Genomic DNA, 19,734 nt, shown 5'->3' with positions numbered 1-19,734 from the left:
CAAAGAGTTGTGGTCAATGGCTCAATGTCCAAAGGGAGGCCAGAGACTAGAGGTGTTCCTCCAGAGCTGGTACTTGGACTGGTAACAGTTTTGCTGGAGACATGGACAGTGTAATTGAGTGCACTCTCAGCAGCTTTGTGGGTGATACCAAGTTGAATGGTGTGGTCAGTACACTGGAAGGAAGGGAAGCTACCCAAAGGGACCCTGACAGACTTCAGAGGTGGGTCCATGCCAAGCTCATGAAGTTCAATAGGGGCAAGTGCAAGGTCCCTCACATGTGTTGGGGAGATCTAAAGCACAAATACAGGTTCAGTGGAGAACAGGCCCAAGGAGAAGGACCTGAGGGTGTTGGCTGATGAGAAGCTCAACATGAGCTTGCAATGTGCTCTTGCAGCCTAGAAAGCAAACTTTATCCTAGGCTGAATCAAAGGAAGTGTGGTCAGCAGGTCAAGGGAAATGATTCTTCCCTTCTACTCTGATCTCATGAGACCCCACCTGGCACACTGCATCCAGATCTGGAGTCCCCAGCATAAGAAGGACACGGAGCTCTTGGAATGTGTCCAGAAGAGAGCCACTAAAATGGTCAGAGGGCTGGAGCACCTCCCCTGTGAAGACAGGCTAAAGGAGCTGGGGTTGTTCAGCCTGGAGAAAAGGAGTTTCCAAGATGGCCTTATAGCAACCTGTTGGGAAACTGTCTGGAAGAAAACAGACATGTGAGCAATCCTGACTATTTAGCTTTAGCTAGAGTAAGCCAAGGGCCTTGAGACCCAGCTGCAAGGTTACTGAAAGATGAGCTATGTGAAAAAGATAAGGGAGCTGGCAGCAGAAAAGAATAACAGGATAATGATGTAGCCAGCTGAAGTTCTGTGAGAACAGGATTTGTGGCCAAGATGTAGCCACCTGCAAGATATCATTATATAAACAAGGGCTCTATAGTTTTCTACAGCAACCTTCCAATATCTGAAGGGAGCCTAAAAGAAAGCTGGGGTAGGGCTTTTTACACAGGTGTGTAGTGAGAGGACAAGGGGCAATGTACTTAAGCTGGAAGAGGGGAGATTTAGGTTAGACATTAGCAAATGCTTTAGTGTGAGGGTGGTGAGACACTGGACATGCTGCCCAGGGAAGTTTTGGCTGCTCCCCCCCTGGAAGTGTTCAAGGTTGGGTGGGTTTTGTGCAACCTGGTCCAGTAAAAGTTGACTCTGACCATGGCAGGGGGATTGCCACTAGATGTTCATGAATGTCCCTTCCAACCAAAACCATTTTGTGATTCCATGGTTCTATGATTTTTCTGTGTGTTCAGAAAACAGGTGCTTGGCATGGAAAGTGGCACTCCTTCCCTTCTCTTCACTGATGATGCCATATCTGAGACTGTGCAAGTCACTGAGGTGTAACTCAAGCCCTGCCCCAATCTGTGACTTGTCACATCAAATTGCTCTTCTACAATAGAATAATTAGGACTGATTCAGCACCTGACTTCCTGAGCCTTATCATGCTGGACTTTGGACTCCAGCTTGATTCACACCATACCCTTGTGCTCCTAACATTGTCCAGCACAGCACTCCAGTTCATACATGGAGTGACTGATCATTCTCTTGGAGCAGAATCAACAGCATTTCTATACAGGAAATGTTTCACCTTGGGTGGCGTTAACCTTGTGTGAACTTTAAAACATCTGGTTTGGCCTTTGAGTTTTTCACCTAGGTATTAAAACATACTTGACTCATAAAAAGAAAAATCCTGATTCATTCTCTAACTTCATGTGAATATCTGTCAAGCAGCTGAATATTGCTGTAGAGCAACATGATTTATAGCTTTGACATTTCAGTCTTTGCATTGAAAAGTTTCATCCTAGAAGGGAAAAAGCTTGTTTCAGGATAACAAACTGGGTTTGCAGAAAGATTTTTACTTTGTTCCTTCAAAACAGATTGGAAGCGCAGGAAGAGATTAGGATATGCATAAAAGCACAGAATGGACCTAGAAGTACTTCTGCAAGAATGAAGGCTGTGCCATCTGCTACTGAGAAAGCAATTTTAAACATCATTGTGGTGAATTAGAACAGTAAACAATTCTTAGAATTCTGAAGTACCTCTTCTAATTTTTGTAATATTAAGATTACAGAACTAAGAACCAAAGTTCCTTTTTCCTCACCAATTCTGTAGTGAGAGACTTTGATTTAGGGAAACCTCACTATGATTCACACTTTGAGCTTATTTTTTCATTATTTTGTCAGGAGTATGAGTGGAAATTTGTCCTTAGGGATAGAAGGATGAAAGCTATCAGAGCGTTTTAAAATATAATTATAGGTAACTAGGGGAAAAGAGAAATAGACTGAAGAGTCAAACATAAGGCCTAGGTTAGTGAGATACAAAGCAAATGGAAAATTTGTTCAGGGCTGGGAAACTTTTCTGGGGAAAGATTTCTCCTCTTATGCTTCTGTCTAAATGTCCTTTTCAGTCCTCTGCAGACAGAAAGAATGAGTGATATGTAGAGTGCTGCCTAGGGGTACAGAGGAAAAACCCTTGAAAGTCCTTTCTCAACAGCAGTGCCAAACCTCTCCTCCTTAGGCATCCAGTCTGGGTTTAGCAGAGTCTTTTGGGGTCACCTGAGCAAGGTACTGATGCCCACAATCCAGTCAAAAGCTTTCTCTGAAGAACAGATGGGTGTAGGTTAGGGCAAAGTTTACATCTTTCCATTGCTATAATGGAGATTTATTTACCACAGACAGGTAAATGTCAGGCAGGAACAATGTGTTAGGAGTTGTTCAAATTTGGTACCCTGACAGAGATGAAGATGCTGCAGCTCCCTGTCCCCAGGTTCAGCCAGAAACAAGGCTGAGAGGGTGTTCCTAGAGGCTCAGGCACACATGCACACAAGTACACACATAGAAAGACATTCGGATTCTCCAGCATCTGCCCTGGGATGTGCTGGTGTTCCCTGCTACCTCACACACACACAAAAAGAAAAAGGTCTCTCCACCAACCCCAGATCCCGTAGCCTCCCCAGCTGCTGGTTTGAGCTTTCTGTCCTTCCAGTAGCAAATCCACAGAACCCTGATCCTTCCAGTATCCAGCTCTGGCTTATGGTCACTATGACACCCATCTGCCAGACTCTGACCCTACTCACTGGCTCATCCATCTGGATCTTTGTTAGTGCTGACACATGTGCACCCCACTGACATGGACAGATGCTGGTCTCTCCCATCACAGAAACACAAACACAGGGGTCTTCAGCCTCTGGTGCCCCCCCAGGGGTGGCCAGTGAGCCCCTCCCACACAACCCAGCACACAGGACAGAGCTCTTGTTCCTGGAAAACCACATAAAATGGGATTTAGTGAGAGGCCAGGACAGACTGTGCTGGTCAGGCACAGGTGCAGCACCATGGTCCTGCAAGAAAAGTGAGGGAATGTGTAGACACTGGCTGGCACTCAGTAAACATTCTCATGCATTTTGAGGGTTCTCTATTTCATTTTGATATAACTGTGTCTCATACTGTTCAGTTTTGAGGTTTTTTGTCTGAAGGCAAGTGCTTGGAGAGGATGGCGATGTGATGGTTGCCTTACCATGGGAAGAGCACATGACTGAGACCTCTCTTCCCTCATATGGAGGAGGAGGTGTGCTGAAGGACACGCAGCAAAACCCCAGTGCAGACAGTGAAACAGGACATGACTTCATAGCCCAACACTGTGGAAATTCCCAAGGCAGAGAGAAGACACTGCTTCTGCTTCCTCTTCCTGATGCTGTTTAAGGTTTTCCAGTCAGTGATTCTTTAAGTATGTAAACAGTTCCCATGGCTAGTGCTAGAGGCTAGGAATCTCTAGACCTGCCACTGGCTGCACTGGTAAGTAACTTATTTCAAGTTTCTCAAAAAACAACAAAATGCCCTCTCTCACACTTTGCCAATATTCTGTTGATCACACTAAAATTTGGCTCTAGACCCTTTGCAGAAAAGTGTAAGGCAGGAGAACCTCCCTGTGTTAAGCCATGATATGATCTCTTAACACTCCTGTATCAGACACATCTGATTTATCTGACCTTATAGCAGTCTTCCAGTACCTGGTGAGGGACTATAAGAATGTCAGAGAGGGACTTTTTATATGGGTGATCTGTCCTTTGGGTGACAGGACAAGAGGTAATGGTTTCAAGCCAAAAGAGGGTGGATTTAGATTAGATATTAGGATATTAGATTTAGATATTACGAATAAATTCTTTCTTGTAAGGGTGGTGAGACACTGGCACAGGTTGCCCAGGGACGCTGTGGATGCCCCATCCCTGGAAGTGTTCAAGGCCAGGTTGGATGGGGCTTTGAGCAACCTGTTCTGGCAGGAGGAGTCTCTGCCCATAGAGAGGCTTTGAATTAGATGGTCTTCAAGATCTCTTTCAACCCAAACTATTCTATGATTCTATGATAGTGACAAAGGATGAGGAAAATCTGAGGAACTTAATGTCTTCTTTGTTTCAGGCTTTATTAATAAGACCGTTTGTTCTCTGGGTACCCAGTCCCCTGAGCTGGAAGGCTGGGATGGGGAGGAGCAGAATGGAGCCCCCATACTCCAAGGGTAAGTGGTTTACAACCTGCTGCACCACTTAGGTGCACACAATTCTATGGATCCTGATAGGTCCACCCAAGGTTACTGAGGGTACTGAGGTTACTTTCTATCATTTAACAGCAGTCTGGGGTTACTGAGCTTTTCTCAGTTGACTGCAGGCTGGCAACTGTCATGCCCATCTTACAAAAAGGTCCAGAAGGATGATCCAGGGAACTACAGCCCTATCAGTCTGACCTCAGAGCCAGGGAATCATAGAATCATAGAACTGGCTGGGTTGGAAGGGACCTCAGAGATCATCAAGTCCAACCCTTGATCCACTATTGCTGCAGTTACCAGCCCATGGCACTGAGTGCCACATCCAGTCTCTTTTTAAATATCTCCAGGGACGGAGAATCCACTACTTCCCGGGGCAGCCCATTCCAGTGTCTGATCACCCTCTCAGTAAAGAAATTCTTTCTAATGTCCAACCTAAACTTCCCCCGGTACAACTTGAGACTGTGCCCTCATAACCCCTGAAGGTTATGGAGCAGATAATTTTGAATGTCATCATATGGCACAACAGGAAAAACAGTCAGCATGGGTTTATAAAAGGCAGATCCTCCTTGACTTACCTGATCTCATCTATGACAGGTTTAGTGAATGGGGGAAAGGCTGTGGATGTCTACCTAGACTTTAGTAAAGCCTTTCACATTGTTTCCAACATCATTCTCTTGGAGGAAACGGCTGCTCATGGCTTTCAGGGGTGCACATTGCATTGGGAAAAAAGCAGGATGGACAGCTGGGTCCAAAGAGTTGTGGTGAGGGGAGTTAAATCCAGGGGGTGTCTGGTGACAAGTGGTGTTCCCCAGGGTCCAGTTCTTGAGTTCTTTATCAGGGATGTGGATGGGGGGACTGAGAGCACACTCAGTAACTTTGCAGATTACCCTAAACTGGGTGGAAAAGGTGATCTGGTTGTAGTCTGTGCCTACAGAGGGACCTGGACTGGCTGGATTGGTGGTCTAAGGCCAATTGTATGAGATTTAACAAGCCCAAGTGTTGGGTCCTTCACTTGGGTCACAACAACCCCATGGAATGCTACAGACTTGGAGAAGAATGGCTGGAAAGCTGCTGGATTTTCAGTTTAGCTGGGTTTAAGCTTGAAAATGTAAATTAGGAAGGAGGCCCAGGATCAGTGAAACAAGTCCTTGCTACCATAGGTTGCCTCATAATGTAACAGATAAATAAACCTCTTTGCTCAAGACTCTTTCAAGAGCTTACTTCTCCAGTAGGTAGTAAATCCCTCCTAATTTCAGTGTCTTATAGAATGAGGAATTTTACTTTAAAAATTAAAATAATTAAAAGAATACTCTTGATTTTTATGAAAATATTAGGGGCCATCTGAACATAATAAAATTTATTATCTCACACAACATTTGTATTATTTCACATATTTCAGAGGAAGTTTTTAGTTTTATGTAGTGAAGGTAATTCCATTTGCAGAAAAGAATGTGGAACCCTATAAGAACATATCTGTTATGGTTATTTTTGTTACTTAGCTGCCTGTATTAGAAGCCTACTAAACTATTATAAGTAAATAAAGAACAGACTTGTTTCTTAAATTCAGGAGTAAAAATTAGTCTAAGTACTATTCAAAGATAAAGTTTACATCTGCAAATTAACTTGATTATATGATTTTAAAAAACTAAAGATGAATTATTATAAAACAATAGTTAAAAAAATTCAGGAAATCAAGTTCTTTTTTGTGAATTTCCATTGAGCAGGAAGACTGAGAGCTCAAAATGAGGTGATTTCTTTGTAAGAAATATGCCCCATTCTCATGTGAGTGAATATTTCCTTTGCCTGTGTGAGTGGGGGGATTGCTCAGTCCCAGCCACAGGAGCAGGATGAGCCCATGCCTAGTGCTGGCAGCCCCAGCATGGGGGGGGTCACCACTTTTGATAATTTGTAATCTGGGTGTTTTGCCCAGCCCAGTCCACTCAACTGCCTGCCCTCTTGTTACTCCTTTTTAAATAAGTTTGTGGTCCTTTTTGCTAATTACTGAACTGTAGTAGTGAAATCCATACCACTCCCTAGTGCCTGGTCACTATTTCTGTGAGCAGTCACAGCCTCATAGTTATTAACTGAGACTGATCTGCCCAGGCAGGAATCCAATTCCCTAAACATATTTAGTACATTTAAGTTCTGTAGGGTACTGAAATCACCCATGCAGGTGCCAAACAGGACTTCAGGAGGACCAACTCTTCCCAAAGCCCCAGTGTTTCTAGGCTCCTATGTACAGGTGGCTGAATCCTGCACTCACAGGTTGAAGTCTTTGCTAGAGGTTTGCCAAGGGTCCAAAACATTGTTTGAACCATTTCCCATTGTCCTATGCTTTTCACTCAAACTTTGTTGGGTCTATGGTAGGATTGAGCCTGTAAAATAATGGCTCAACTCACCTCCCTGAACGTGTACCTACTGCTATTAAAGTGCCTGGAGGTTTCCAGCTGGCCACCAACTGGCAGTCTGGAAGCCACAGGTCCCCCCTAGGTTCTGGGTCACAGCCACCAAACCTGTGCCAATGTTTCAGGTTCACTGAACTGTTTCAAAAGCACAAGTCACTGTTATGAACCTTAATTGCAATCTAAGTGTTTTCACCTGATCTCAGGCTTAGGCTCTCATCACAGCCAATGGTGTTGGTCAAAGCATTTGGTGAGCTCCTGAGAGCTCTACAAATCACCCAAAGTTTACTTCTTGTATGTGGTCAGATGAAATACACCCTAGATACCATGTGACCATTTTGATTAGTTTTTTGTTGATACAATGCAAGCTTAGACAGTTAGCTCACATGCAGACACCCTTGTTGTGCAAACTTAGGAAAGCTGAATTCCTGGTGGTATTGTGTTAAGATCACCATGATACAGCAGGATTGATGGTTCCTGTGATGCCCTCTGTAGTGTCACAGGGTATTACTGATGTGATGAGGATAGGCAGTGACCTTTCTGGGCTGAACTATAGATGACATTACTGCAGTCTGGCTAAAACCAATTGCATGATGACAGAAGAAGTCATGAGGTAGATCAGCATCCATCAGCTAACCAGTGTCAAAGATAGGCATGAGGAAACCATAATAACCAGCAGCTGCTTATACAGTTTCCTCTTTTCCCAGTACTCAAGGCCAGCTATAGGCATAAATGTGAAATATCACCAGCAAAGATACCTAATCAAATCTCTTAGGTATCTCTCCCATGAGCAGTGGGAACTGGCTGCAAGGTTGAGTAGGTGGTCAAATTGTGAGTCCTAAAAGCACTTTGAGTGACATAGGTTCCCACCATCTGTGACTAAAATGTCTCTGAGGAAGCACTAATGCAGTGTGAGCTATCAGATGTAACTAGAAATTCAGTCTAAATTACTTGCTTAAGCTTTTCAGTGTTCAACAAAGACAGAGCCAGTTAATCTAATTCTAAGATAGGTGGTTGAATCACTCTCCAGAGATGTGTATTTCTCCATGTTGTATAGAAAAACGCATAAGTAATAGAAGTATATATTTAGGTGCAACTAATCTTAACCTCACTGCTTTCATTGTCTCTGTCCTTCCACTGCTACACAGAAAACAGCTGTGAGGTTTCTGATTGCCAACCACAATGCAAAGAAAGATAGCAACTTCTAGTTCACAGCAAACCTGCTCATAGTTCTGGCTTGATTTTTTACAAAATTAAATTCATATCAGCCAAAACATGTTTTCCAAAATGGTATTCTAGTTCCACTGCAAAATACACCTGGTGCAAAAGCCACTGAACAGGGGTTTGCCTGTGTGATGTATTCTCTGTACAGTCATGTACAGAGTACATGGTCATTCCTCCTAGATTTAAAACCTTTGAGACAAATAAATATATCTATTTATAAATATTAGGCAGATCTCAAAAAATACATTCTCTACTTTTGGATAAACCCCACTTGTCATTTTCAATGTCAGTTAAGCTAAGCTCCTCATCTCAGAAAATTTGTTGTCACAGTTTGTACCTCAGTTACAGATGTGAATGGGATCCAGGCTTCATGTGTCTCTCACTTTACGATACAATGATAATTAAAACAAACTGAGGTGAGCATTTTGGGAGGCCTTTAAGTGGTAGCTAGGAAATGCCATTAGCAAAGAAGTTTAACTAGCAAGCCTACATTGTGAAATTTGGGCCAGAGAATTCATCATTAATGCCTCCAGCTGGAGAAAAGTTGGCTGCAAGTGACAACAAAAATACCAGAAACATGGAAACAAGGATTTCCTGAAAAAGCCCCAGTTCAACATTAGGGTACTTCTCACAGCTGTTTTGTTAATGTTGAGCACATGCTGTCAGAACTCCTCTAAGGTGCCAAGCACATCCAGCTCCCATTGCTGCCAGTGGAAGGGGAAGGTGTTTGACCAGCACAGGGTGAAGTCCCATAATTTGTCACAGCTTGTGTGACTTTTGAAACTTCCTTTATTCTGAATTGCTTAAGTCAGGAAATAATCATATCCCCTGTGGCTAATGTGGTTACACTGAAGAAACTTTTTGTGCCGAAACAGCAGATAAATGATAGATAAATAGATAATAGATAAGATAAATGCAGATATATAAGCTTATTCACATCCTTTACACTGAATTTATAGGGTAAAATCTTTTTCATTTACATATATCTGGGACTACAGCAGCACAATTTAAATGAAACACATTTGCAAATATCTGGAAGGAATAGGTGGGAGTGATTTGGGGTTTTCATCCATTTTTCAACATAACCAGTCTCACTTTATGGATCAATTTTAAAAGAAAACTTTCTGCTTACAGTCATTTCTCCCAAACTTATAATTTTCTGGATGGCATTCCGTATCTGGTGTATGACTCCTGTATTCCAGCTGAGAGTGGTTAGGACTCCCTGCACATTTGGTGGCTCCGTTTCACACAACTGGGTTGGGACCCACTTTAAAGGTTTTGTATTTTTTCTGGCATAAAATTGCTCAGGTTCAGTAAAATTCAGAGTAAAATAACTAAAACAGTGTCAGTTTTGAAGTGGCAGCCAAGCAGCTTAAGAGTACTCAAATACTAACTGACTTCAGATGTCTGTGAAATGGGATGGGTTTAATTAAGTTTACTGTGGAGGTAATCAGAGCACAATAAACTCTGCGTCAGTCCACAGCTGACTCTACATAACACCCCATAACCCTACAGACTGGGATGCAAGAGAGGATGCACAGGGAGCAGAAATCAGACTGCTCCCCTACCAGAATAGAGACCAGAGTGAGAATGAAGGATCTCTCACTGTTGCTTTTAACATGTGCAGCTGTTTCTGGCTCTCTTCCCATCCACCCAGAGAAAGACAACCAAGAAGAAGATGCAAAGCTCGTTCAGGTAACTGCATTGTCTCTATGTGAGATCTACCAAGTCCTTTCAAGTTAGATATAATCTGGGTGTTCCAGCTACACAGCTGTTTGCTGTCTTTCTGAGACAATGCCTTTAACCAGAACTATGTTCCCCAACTGTTACTAAAGTAGGATAAATCTGTACAAACTAGAAATGTCAAGTAAGGAAGAGTCAGGGACAATGTTGTCTGTTTCTGTTTAGCTACAGTCCTAAGAATACATCTGTTTTGCTCCAAAATCACAGGCAGATGAATTGCCAGCAAAGTACACAAACAATATCAGTCCAAAGATTTTTTTTAAGAAAAAAGTCAAAATGTGAAATCTATTTGCTTTATTTTTTTTGCTAGGACTATTTGAGCAAATTCTATGTTGTTGAGGAAGATCCAAATCAACGTGGTTGGAAAGTAAATGCTGAATCCACAGCTGAAAAACTTCAGAAAATGCAACAGTTTTTTGGTTTGAAAGTGACTGGAAAACCAGACAGAGAGACATTGGAAATTATGAAGAAACCAAGGTGTGGAGTTCCTGATGTGGGTCTCTATGGTGTTACTCTGCCAGGATGGAAGAAAAACAAGCTGACATACAGGTAGGATTTTGATAATCAGTTTTTTAATTTAAATTTTGGCTTTGTTAGTATCCATATTTGTTATATTTAAGCATAACTCCTATAGCAATTGTTTCCAGTTGGGAATACAGAAATGTTTCTCTTTCCACAGTTGTTAGTTATCTGTATTCCTGAGAGAGATTTCTGAGAGTCAAAATGGGTATTTTCCATTTGCTGAGTTAACCATAGTATTTTGCCTGCCATATATCATTCCAGACACACATTCTGTGAGCCAAAAGGATATCAGTTGCATCCTGCACAAGCCCCTTATCTTTAAAATTTGCTAAGACCAACAGTGTAGTAGTCACAGAAACCTGAGGAGACAATTCTCATCTTCAAGGACAACTTCTTGGCTTGGGGCCATTTTGAGAAAAACTGATACCACATACACAATTATTACTAAAAACACATGTTGGACAGTTATCATGTGACTAAAACTCACTCAGTCCAAGATTAATCTTGGGAGCTATTGGATGCCAAGTTAAATTGCTTCTTGTACATCTCTGTTCATCATCGTAATGATATTGGAGATTTTTTTCTGCAAACAGAAAGTATTATATCTTGAACTCTCATAACTGTAGAATTGTGAACTACACACCAGATATGAGCAAAGAGGATGTGGATAAAGCAATTCAGAAGGCATTTGAAGTGTGGAGAACTGTCACTCCTCTGACCTTCACTCACATTCATGAGGGAATAGCAGATATAATGATTGCTTTTGGGACCAGAGGTAATAAGCTGATTGCATACCAATGGTAAGATTAATTTAAAGATTTTCCTGTAGTCATGACATAAACTCAATGTTGTTTCAACATCATATTATTTAGCTCATGGACATTGCCCTCGTTATTTTGATGGCCCCCTTGGTGTCCTTGCTCATGCCTTTCCACCTGGCAACGGTTTTGGTGGTGATGTGCACTTTGATGAGGATGAAGATTGGACCACGGGCTCAGCTGGTAGGTAAAAAATGGTTTCTGATGTGCTATGCAGATGGATAAATTCCCTTCTGATTATATTTAGGTGAAAGAATAGACTGAGATGAAACAGCATTAATCATAAGAGCAGTTTGAGGATGTTACAGGCCATCTTCCAACTGGAATACTTCCAATGATTATAAAACTGGAAAAGGTATGAATGGGACTTCTCTTTTCAGATACAAATGCTGCACAGACAGCTCTCTTTTACCTGGGGATTGTCAGGGCCCATGCCCACCAGAGTTTCCCAACTCATCATAAAAGCTTTCTGACTTTTTCCACTCCTGGTGCACATACTGGTACCAAGCCTGGCACTGCCACACACTGGAGAGGAAGGCAGGAAGCACACCATGCCTTGCAGCAGCCCTCAGAGTAGACACCAACCACCTAAAAAACATTACAGCCACCAGTGATAATGAAGAGTCTTTACTAAGAGAACACAGATAGGTCCAACCATGGGCTGTTGTAGCTTTACCCCACTTTCAGGCTAGGATGGGATTATACTTGGAAGTGTTCTCCAAGCAGTTTCAGCTGCCTGCCAGCATCCAGGAGCTGAACACGCTGTTCAGGTCACCCACAGGCTGAGATGCAACGTGTACAGCTGACTACAGATGTGTTCCACCAGGCCAGAAGAGAGAGGAACACCGAGTGTTCAGTTATCTATCTGCTCCAGCAGGCATTGCAGAACTCACTGGAGAGCTCAGAGAGCTCGTGAGAGGGGAGGAATGGAAATATGTGTGGAAAAAATGAGTCTTAGTTTGTTTGGGTTTTTTTGAGAAATAGAAACCTAGGCTTCAGCCAGCCTTTCTTGAGCAATCAATGACCAGTCCTCTGCTCTGCCACAGACTTGTGATCTTCACTAAATCTGTTGATATTCAGGGCAGGTCATCATTCTTGCTTACTTTAAAAGTCACATTACTTGGAGAGATGCATGATGAAGGAAATCACATTTTTATCTGTTTACTGTGTTAATATATTTCACTCGGAATAAGCCTGCATAAGCACATTTTGAACAAGTAATTGAACAAGACAAAGCTATCAAGAACTCATACACTTGAAAGTCCTAATGGCAAAAAGTCATTCCTCTAGCGTTTTGTTTTTCCCTACATATTCACAATCACATTTTCTCTGGAAGAAATCCCTAAGATTTCTCAGATTTATAAGAAAGACAGTGACAGAGAGTGACACTTGGCACCTCAAGTGAACACTGTGCACCATATTATCCTTGCCCTGGAGAGCTTTCAAATTGATCTGATTCACTTTGTAATCTGTTCTAGCTCAGCCAGGAAACCCTGCCAGGACATTCCTCAGAGCTGCACCCACACTCACCCCCAGACATCCACTCATGCTGCACACATGCTTGCAGTAGCTAGCAGAAAAAAAAAGCAGAAAAGAAGGCCAAAAGTCACTCCCTTCTTCTGGGGTAAGAACACAACCTTAGCCTATAGAAAATATATATTACTCTATGTTTACATGCATACCCTGGTGAACTTCAGTATATTGTATGGAAGCCATCACTGAGGAATAGTCCTGCTGTGTTCACAGTGTATCACCCATTTGCAGTCCAACATGAGGCTGAGCACTTCTCTCTATCAATCTTTTAAGGGTTCAACTTGTTCCTCGTTGCTGCTCATGAGGTTGGCCATGCCCTGGGCCTCTCCCATTCTAACGACCAGAGGGCTTTGATGTTCCCCAATTATGCCTATGTCAGCCCCAGTGAATTTCCCCTCTCTCCAGATGATATAAGTGGCATTCAGTCCATTTATGGTGAGTAAAATCCATGGCTTTAAAAAAGAAGTAAGCAGGAGAGAAACAGTATCTTCCGCAAAAAAAAATCTCATAATATCACAATTGCATTTATATGTAAAAATCTTAACGTTTCTACAAATTTGTTCTATCTTTTCTAAAACATCTGCCTTAGGATCTCAATCAAATACCCCAGATAAAAGACCAACCACCCCTACCTCACCTAAAACCTGTGGCTCCCACATGTCTTTTGATGCTGTAACTACACTCCGACGAGAAGTCATTTTTCTAAAGGGCAGGTAAAGATGGATATGACATCTGCCTCTGCGAGTTTTGTTTTTTCATTATTTCTACAAAGACTGAATACTGTTGTGGTTTGCATGCTTATGACTGTGGGATTTATAATGAGTCAAATGGATACATCTCAGTTTGTGGAAACAAAACTATTTGCAGATAAAAGCTACATTCATATTTTTCATTATTCCCCTGGAAAAAAAAACCCAAAAAACATGCTTCACTTTTTTCCAGAAAACCTCTTAGCCCAAATAAAACTTTATTTGCAAATCTATAGATCATCACACCAAGAAGAGACATGAATGAAGGCTGCAATCTTTTCCTAAGAAGTTAGCATTTTTTACTACTTAGTCAGACTAATCTCTCTTCCAGTCACCTGTGTAAGACCAAAATCATCCAGTTGTACAAAGAGTAACTTACAGTCAGACTCATCTGGCATCCTATAACTCCCTTATTATATGGTTCAGAAACATCCAGAATTTTTCAATTACTTGTAATTGATACCATTAAGCATTCAGAACCAATGAGCAAGGTAATTCTAGAAAGAATTCATAAATTTTTAAAAAAGCCTCGGTTCCCTCCAAGGGGAATGTTTTCCTTTCTGACACATCAACCCAGGTAGCTCCACTGACAAGAAAGAACTTGAATGTCATAATGTTTCTCACATTCTTGTGCATGTACAGAAATCTGTGTGGTTTGTTATTTACAACAGAAGCTGTTTCATATTTAAATCAGGCACTTATGGAGAGTGTATCCTGATACCTCAGAAGTTGAACGTGAATTAATTTCTGCCCTCTGGCCAACACTGCCACCTGGTATTCAAGCTGTGTATGAGAACATGAAAGATCAGATCCTATTTTTCAAAGGTGAAGTATAGTTTTTCTTCAAATTTTTCTTACCTTTAATTTTGTGGGAAGATGGAAGTAAGGAAAGGTAGCTATAGGGGTATAAAATTCAAAATAAATATTCTCAATATTCTCAAAAAAATCTCAAATAAAAGGAAAAAAAAAACAAAAACTACATTTCATCTAGTTTTTCTACGACCTACAATAAGGGAGGGAATTTTTGTCTTTTAGTATCTCAAAATCACTAGCAAAACTAAATGCTTTTTTTTTTTTTTTTTTGTTTAACAGGCAATCAGTTCTGGGTTATTAGCGGTTATCGGGTGTTGCTTGGTTATCCAAAGAATATCAACACACTGGGCTTCCCTAAAGGTGTCAAGAAAATTGATGCAGCTGTTTGTAATAAAAATACAGGGAAGACAGATTTTTTCATAGGTGACAAGTACTGGAGGTAAGAAAAGTTGTCAAGTGTTTTCTTGTGATTAAATCAAATATAATCTGATTAAAAGTTGTCCATCTGATAGAAATATCAACTAGCAAACCATGGAAGAAGAGTAAATGGCTTCAAGTTGCACCAGGGGAGGTTTAGATTGGATATTAGGAAAAAATTCTTTACTGAAAGAGTTGTCAGGCATTGAACAGGGTACCCAGGGAAGTGGTGCAGATGCAGTGCTCAGGGCCATGGTTTAGTGGTTGACCTGGCAGTGTTACCTTACCTTAACAGTTGGACCTGATGATCTTAAAATTCTTTTCCAACCAAAACCATTCTATGATTCTATAGAGAAAAAAGACTTTTAGGTAACTATATGCAACTAGGTAACTATAGTAATCCTACTTTCCAAAGAAATGTTTCTTTGATTCTTACACAGGGAAAATATGGCTTTCACTTTTGAGAGCTGAAGTGTATCCTGAAACAGGTATTCAAGACATGAACCTCTTTTGATGCATTGTGCCCGGATTATGAAAAAAATTAAAGACAGTAGGGAATTTTTAGAAAGACAATTACACAAATGTACCAGTAGAAAGAAAAAAAAAAATCTGAAAGCTAACCTACTTCAGCAGAAGGCTGGCTGGGATGGCTTGTACAGGATTCTCTGCTTTTGGAAAAGTCTTGGATTACTTTATCTATTTAGAAAGATAATATGATAGTTCACTTTCCTTTCTTTGGCTGGATAGCACTGGATTTGCAACACACTTCTTTCCTGATATACTAATACCAGGGAAACAGAAGCAAAAAGTCAGCTTTGGGATGCTGATAAGTTCCTCCATGCAAGGACAGCCACTGCAACAGCCTTCTATGGACAACAGGAGTGTGTGGGGGTTGTAACACTTTATAGTGACTAATTGTGAATTGCTCTGAGATGTACAGTGTCAGCTGGATTTTCATCTGTATGTTGTTTCCTGTTCATTTGGTTTTTATAGTTTTGGAAATGCAATATCTTTTATTGTTATTTTACTGCTTTGGTCACAAGACCATGGCATGTAGGAAAGCCACAGCAAGGATTTCTTATCTCATTTTTTCAGCTCATGTCCCTGTGAAAAGCATTTCTTGTATCCAAGGAGAAGTAAAACAAAGCCTTGTTTGCTTGCTTCTTTCCTCAGAGGGTTCATCAAATCTTCAAGAACGTTTTAAGTTCTCCTTTCAGACCCCAAATTCAGCCCCATCTAATAAAAATTGGCCTGGTTCATTTAAGAATAAGTTGTTTGTCCTCGAAATAAATGAGCTTGCTTTCCTCCACCTAAATCTGTCAACTGGTAGAGGACTATGTACAATATTGTATCACAGTCTAAGAGGAATTTAAAATTCATACAGTAAATCTGTGCAGTCACTACAGCAGGGATTAACCTGGCCAGGTTCCCTGTGCTGCCTGTAGCACTGCTATCATTAGAGGAGGTAAATGCCAGCCCTGATACCAAAAATGTGGGGTTTCCATCAATTTCTCTCACTCCAAATGCTTTTTTGGAGCTGTGCCTGCCTTTGTCAGCAAACAAGGAGCCATCTCATGGGAAACACAATGGCCAGTGTCCTACAGACATTTATACCAGTGGATAACTTCACTCTTTGTATCCCCAGTAAAATCAGTCAAACTGCAGATGCTGGACACCTTTTTGCAGCTGTTTAATTCTTTGAATAGTTTATGTCTAAATTCTGTTAAATTATGTATCTCCCTTCATATGATTTAGGTTTGATGAAAACAGACAGTCCATGGAAAAAGGTTATCCTAGACACACAGCTGATGGCTTTCCAGGAATTAGCCAAAAGGTTGATGCTGTTTTCCAACAGGAAGGTAAATAAAATGAGATTTTAAGTAAAATCCACTTACTTGTACAGAACATAAGTTCTAGGGTTATGATGAATTTCATTATTGCTGCATCCTGCCAAAGACAAAGATGCTCTTCTGGGTGTTCAAAGGCAATATTCCTCACTTTGTCAGGATGAAGCTCTTTCTAGTATTGATAATATAATGCTTTACTTCTTTATTTCCAGGATTCTTCTACTTCTTCCATGGATCAAAGCAGTGGGAGTTTGACCCTATGGCTAAAAAAGTTATCCGTGAAATGAAGAGTAACAGCTGGTTTAACTGTTAATGTCATTACCTTCCTTACATACAACAAATTAGGATAAAAATTATTCTAGATTCCTCGGAGTTCCTATACACCAGTACACAGAAGAGGCAGCAGGACTAATTTTCATGTGTCTACTGTGTTACTAAAGCAGCATGTCAGCTCCTGTTGTATCTCCAAAGGCTAGAATAAAACTGCATTTTTCTCTGATTAAGTTCAAAATGTCCAACAGACTTTATTATTTTATACTCCAGGTGGATTTTCAAGTATTTTGGCAATAAATATTTTCAGATTAATGTCAACTATTTTCTGTTTCATTTGTTGAAGGTGTTCTATATTTCTGAGGTGTGAAAGACTTCTTGATAATATGCTAAAATGCTTCAAACAAACAATGCTTGTATTTCACTTCTTTTCTCTCTAAATGTCTTCAAAAGCCAGGCTTTTTCATTCCTGTATTCTTCTGCTCCTCTTTGACTCCTGGAACTTTATCCCTTTCACATTACATCATTATGTTGCCACTAAAATCACGCTGCAGTCCCTGTGTCTAAGCACATTATCTCATTATCCTACCCAGTGTGACAGCATTTCATCACTGACCAGTTTTTGTGAACCTGAGATCCTTCAAAAATCAGCCCTGTCCTATTCAAGAAACAGATTTTTTCCACCATGTTGTGGAGCACAACCTTTACTCCACTACCACAAAGCATGTGCTTCAAATACATATGTATATGTGTGTGTGTTTATATGTATATGCATATACATACATACATATATATGAGATTTATTGCATTCTGCCACCAGGTGAACAAACACCTCACAAAATCAGGCCATATAATATAAAGCTTAATCCATAGCCTCTCCAAGTGTTTCCTTCACATTTAATTCTGGAAAAAGGCCCAGAATGCACTGCCAAAGGGCTGGTCATACCGCAGGCACAGCTCAGAATATGGTCAGACTACCACTGGCTTGTCCTCCCGCTCCCTGCTTCTCATGTTTCTGTCTGATTTACACACCAGTCGCATGTTTGCCTGAAAAATTTCTTTTTCCTATGTTACCAGATACAACAATGCAGTGACCCCAACCTGAACTTCACCAACCTAATCTGGTGTAGACAGATTGGGTACCATTATGGTGCTGCCATTGCTGTGAGAACCCCACTGGCTTGGTTCTCAGCAGGAAATCAAAACAGGGGCTCAGGTAGCTGTTCCACTGATCGACAAAGCTAATGGTGGTGAACACCTATGATATTCAAAATTTAATCTTAAATTGGGGTGAAATGGTAACAATTTGTGTGAGATTCCTAGCATCATAGAATGGTTTGGATTGGAAGTAGCCTTCAGGATCATGTAGTCCCAAGCCCCAAGTATGGGCAGGGACACCTCCCACTAGACCAAGTTGCACAAAGCCCCATCCAGTCTGGCTTGAGCACTTCCAGGGAGTGAGCATTCATTTGATCTAACTTCAGTTTTCTATCTGTATTCCTGATCTACATGTGTTAGGGGAGAACCTGAAAGAAATCAAAAAGTTCTCCACAATGTTACTTACCTCATATCATTCAAAAACTGTGACAGGGCAAAAAATTATCTCCAGCCCCTGGAGAAAACACCTCTTTGCAGAGGAAGTCTGGCTTACTAACTTAGAGCATCTGACTTTCAGGTGGCTAAAGTCTGGTGAAATTTATAGCATCTTTGCTAGGTAACTTTTACTTTGTATGTGTTCGAAAATAGAACATCCTATTTTTCTCGTCCTGTTGTTCAATTTTTGGCAAGATAAGCTAAAAGAAAAAGCTTTTAATCTCACCACAAGGCAGTGAGAAAGTTGTCTGACAGCTCCTGCCTCCTGCTTGGAAGTACACTTCCTGCCTTTGAAGTGACAATGACATCCCACTAGACAAGAGAGGAACATGATGGAAGCAGGTGAGATGGAGACAATTCCTTACCTATTCCTTACCTATTTCCAGCTTTCTCAAACTTTTTTCCAGCATTCAGTTCAGCTTCTGGCTTTATAGAAAGCACAGATTAACAGCACAATCACAGAAGCAGCAAAGTTACACTCAAATGTTTAAACCCAGTGGCAAGATTACTCTTTGACACACCCCCTGCTCAGTGTGTAATACAATTGTAGTTTTGGCCACAACAAAAGTTTAAGCATTGAGTCACTGAGGAGACTATTCTCTTCTTTGTAATACATGGCCAAGTTCTTCTATCTTCAAAGACATAAACAAACATCAAAATTATTTGGTGCTCCCTTTTCTCAGGTGAAACCTTGTTTCACAACTTAGATAAATTGCTTGTCTTGAGGAAAGTTAATCTTTAACAGAGAGATGCTGTTAATGCAGTTTTGTGAGTGGTTGCTTTGGCATTCTGTTAAATCCTGCGTGGGGTGTGTGTTCACAGGTCACCTGCAAATACGAAGCAATGGGCATGGCTTTCCTTTTATTTGTGATGAAGGTCTGAAAAGTGGCTTGCAGCTCAAAAAGATTTGACTTTTGAGCAGTGATAACAGCTTGGTCACTCAGTTTTCCCTCTTCACTTGTCATTTCTTTGGAGAAATATGAACCAGAACAGACACCAGAATTCCAGCTAACATGAGATTATGTCTTGTACCTCACCATACTCTCCCACAGCCCTAGAGCTCCCAATACCACCACCAACTCTCATATGCCACCTACAGCTCCTATAATATGTGCCCCCACACTGCACTTAGTTTACCAGATGAGTACTGCTGTACAGTTGCCCACAGCCCAGCCAAGGGATGAATTATCCTTCTCCAAATTAATAGCTTTTTTTCTGCT

At 41.1% G+C, this 19,734-nt stretch overlaps 1 protein-coding gene across 3 annotated transcripts; it reads left to right on the top strand.

The window, feature by feature from the left end:
- The first annotated feature begins 9,651 nt into the window (after nt 1-9,651).
- On the top strand, nt 9,652-17,242 carry LOC139791902 (matrix metalloproteinase-27-like). Of its 3 annotated transcripts, XM_071734424.1 has the most exons (10): nt 9,658-9,904; nt 10,263-10,501; nt 11,101-11,249; nt 11,347-11,475; nt 13,099-13,260; nt 13,415-13,538; nt 14,269-14,399; nt 14,667-14,826; nt 16,560-16,663; nt 16,864-17,242. In XM_071734424.1, the coding sequence occupies exons 1-10, from the start codon at nt 9,731-9,733 to the stop codon at nt 16,962-16,964; spliced, it is 1,473 nt and encodes a 490-aa protein (XP_071590525.1). In that variant the 5' UTR covers nt 9,658-9,730; the 3' UTR covers nt 16,965-17,242. The 3 variants fall into 3 exon arrangements, with proteins under 3 accessions (XP_071590539.1, XP_071590525.1, XP_071590534.1); XM_071734433.1 differs by lacking the exon at nt 16,560-16,663; XM_071734438.1 differs by lacking the exons at nt 13,415-13,538; nt 14,269-14,399 and having other exon boundaries at nt 9,652-9,904.
- Nucleotides 17,243-19,734: the final 2,492 nt, after the last annotated feature.

The sequence above is a fragment of the Heliangelus exortis genome, chromosome 1, assembly GCF_036169615.1.
Source record: "Heliangelus exortis chromosome 1, bHelExo1.hap1, whole genome shotgun sequence".
Taxonomy (NCBI): domain Eukaryota; kingdom Metazoa; phylum Chordata; class Aves; order Apodiformes; family Trochilidae; genus Heliangelus; species Heliangelus exortis.
This window is presented reverse-complemented; position numbering and strand designations above follow the sequence as displayed.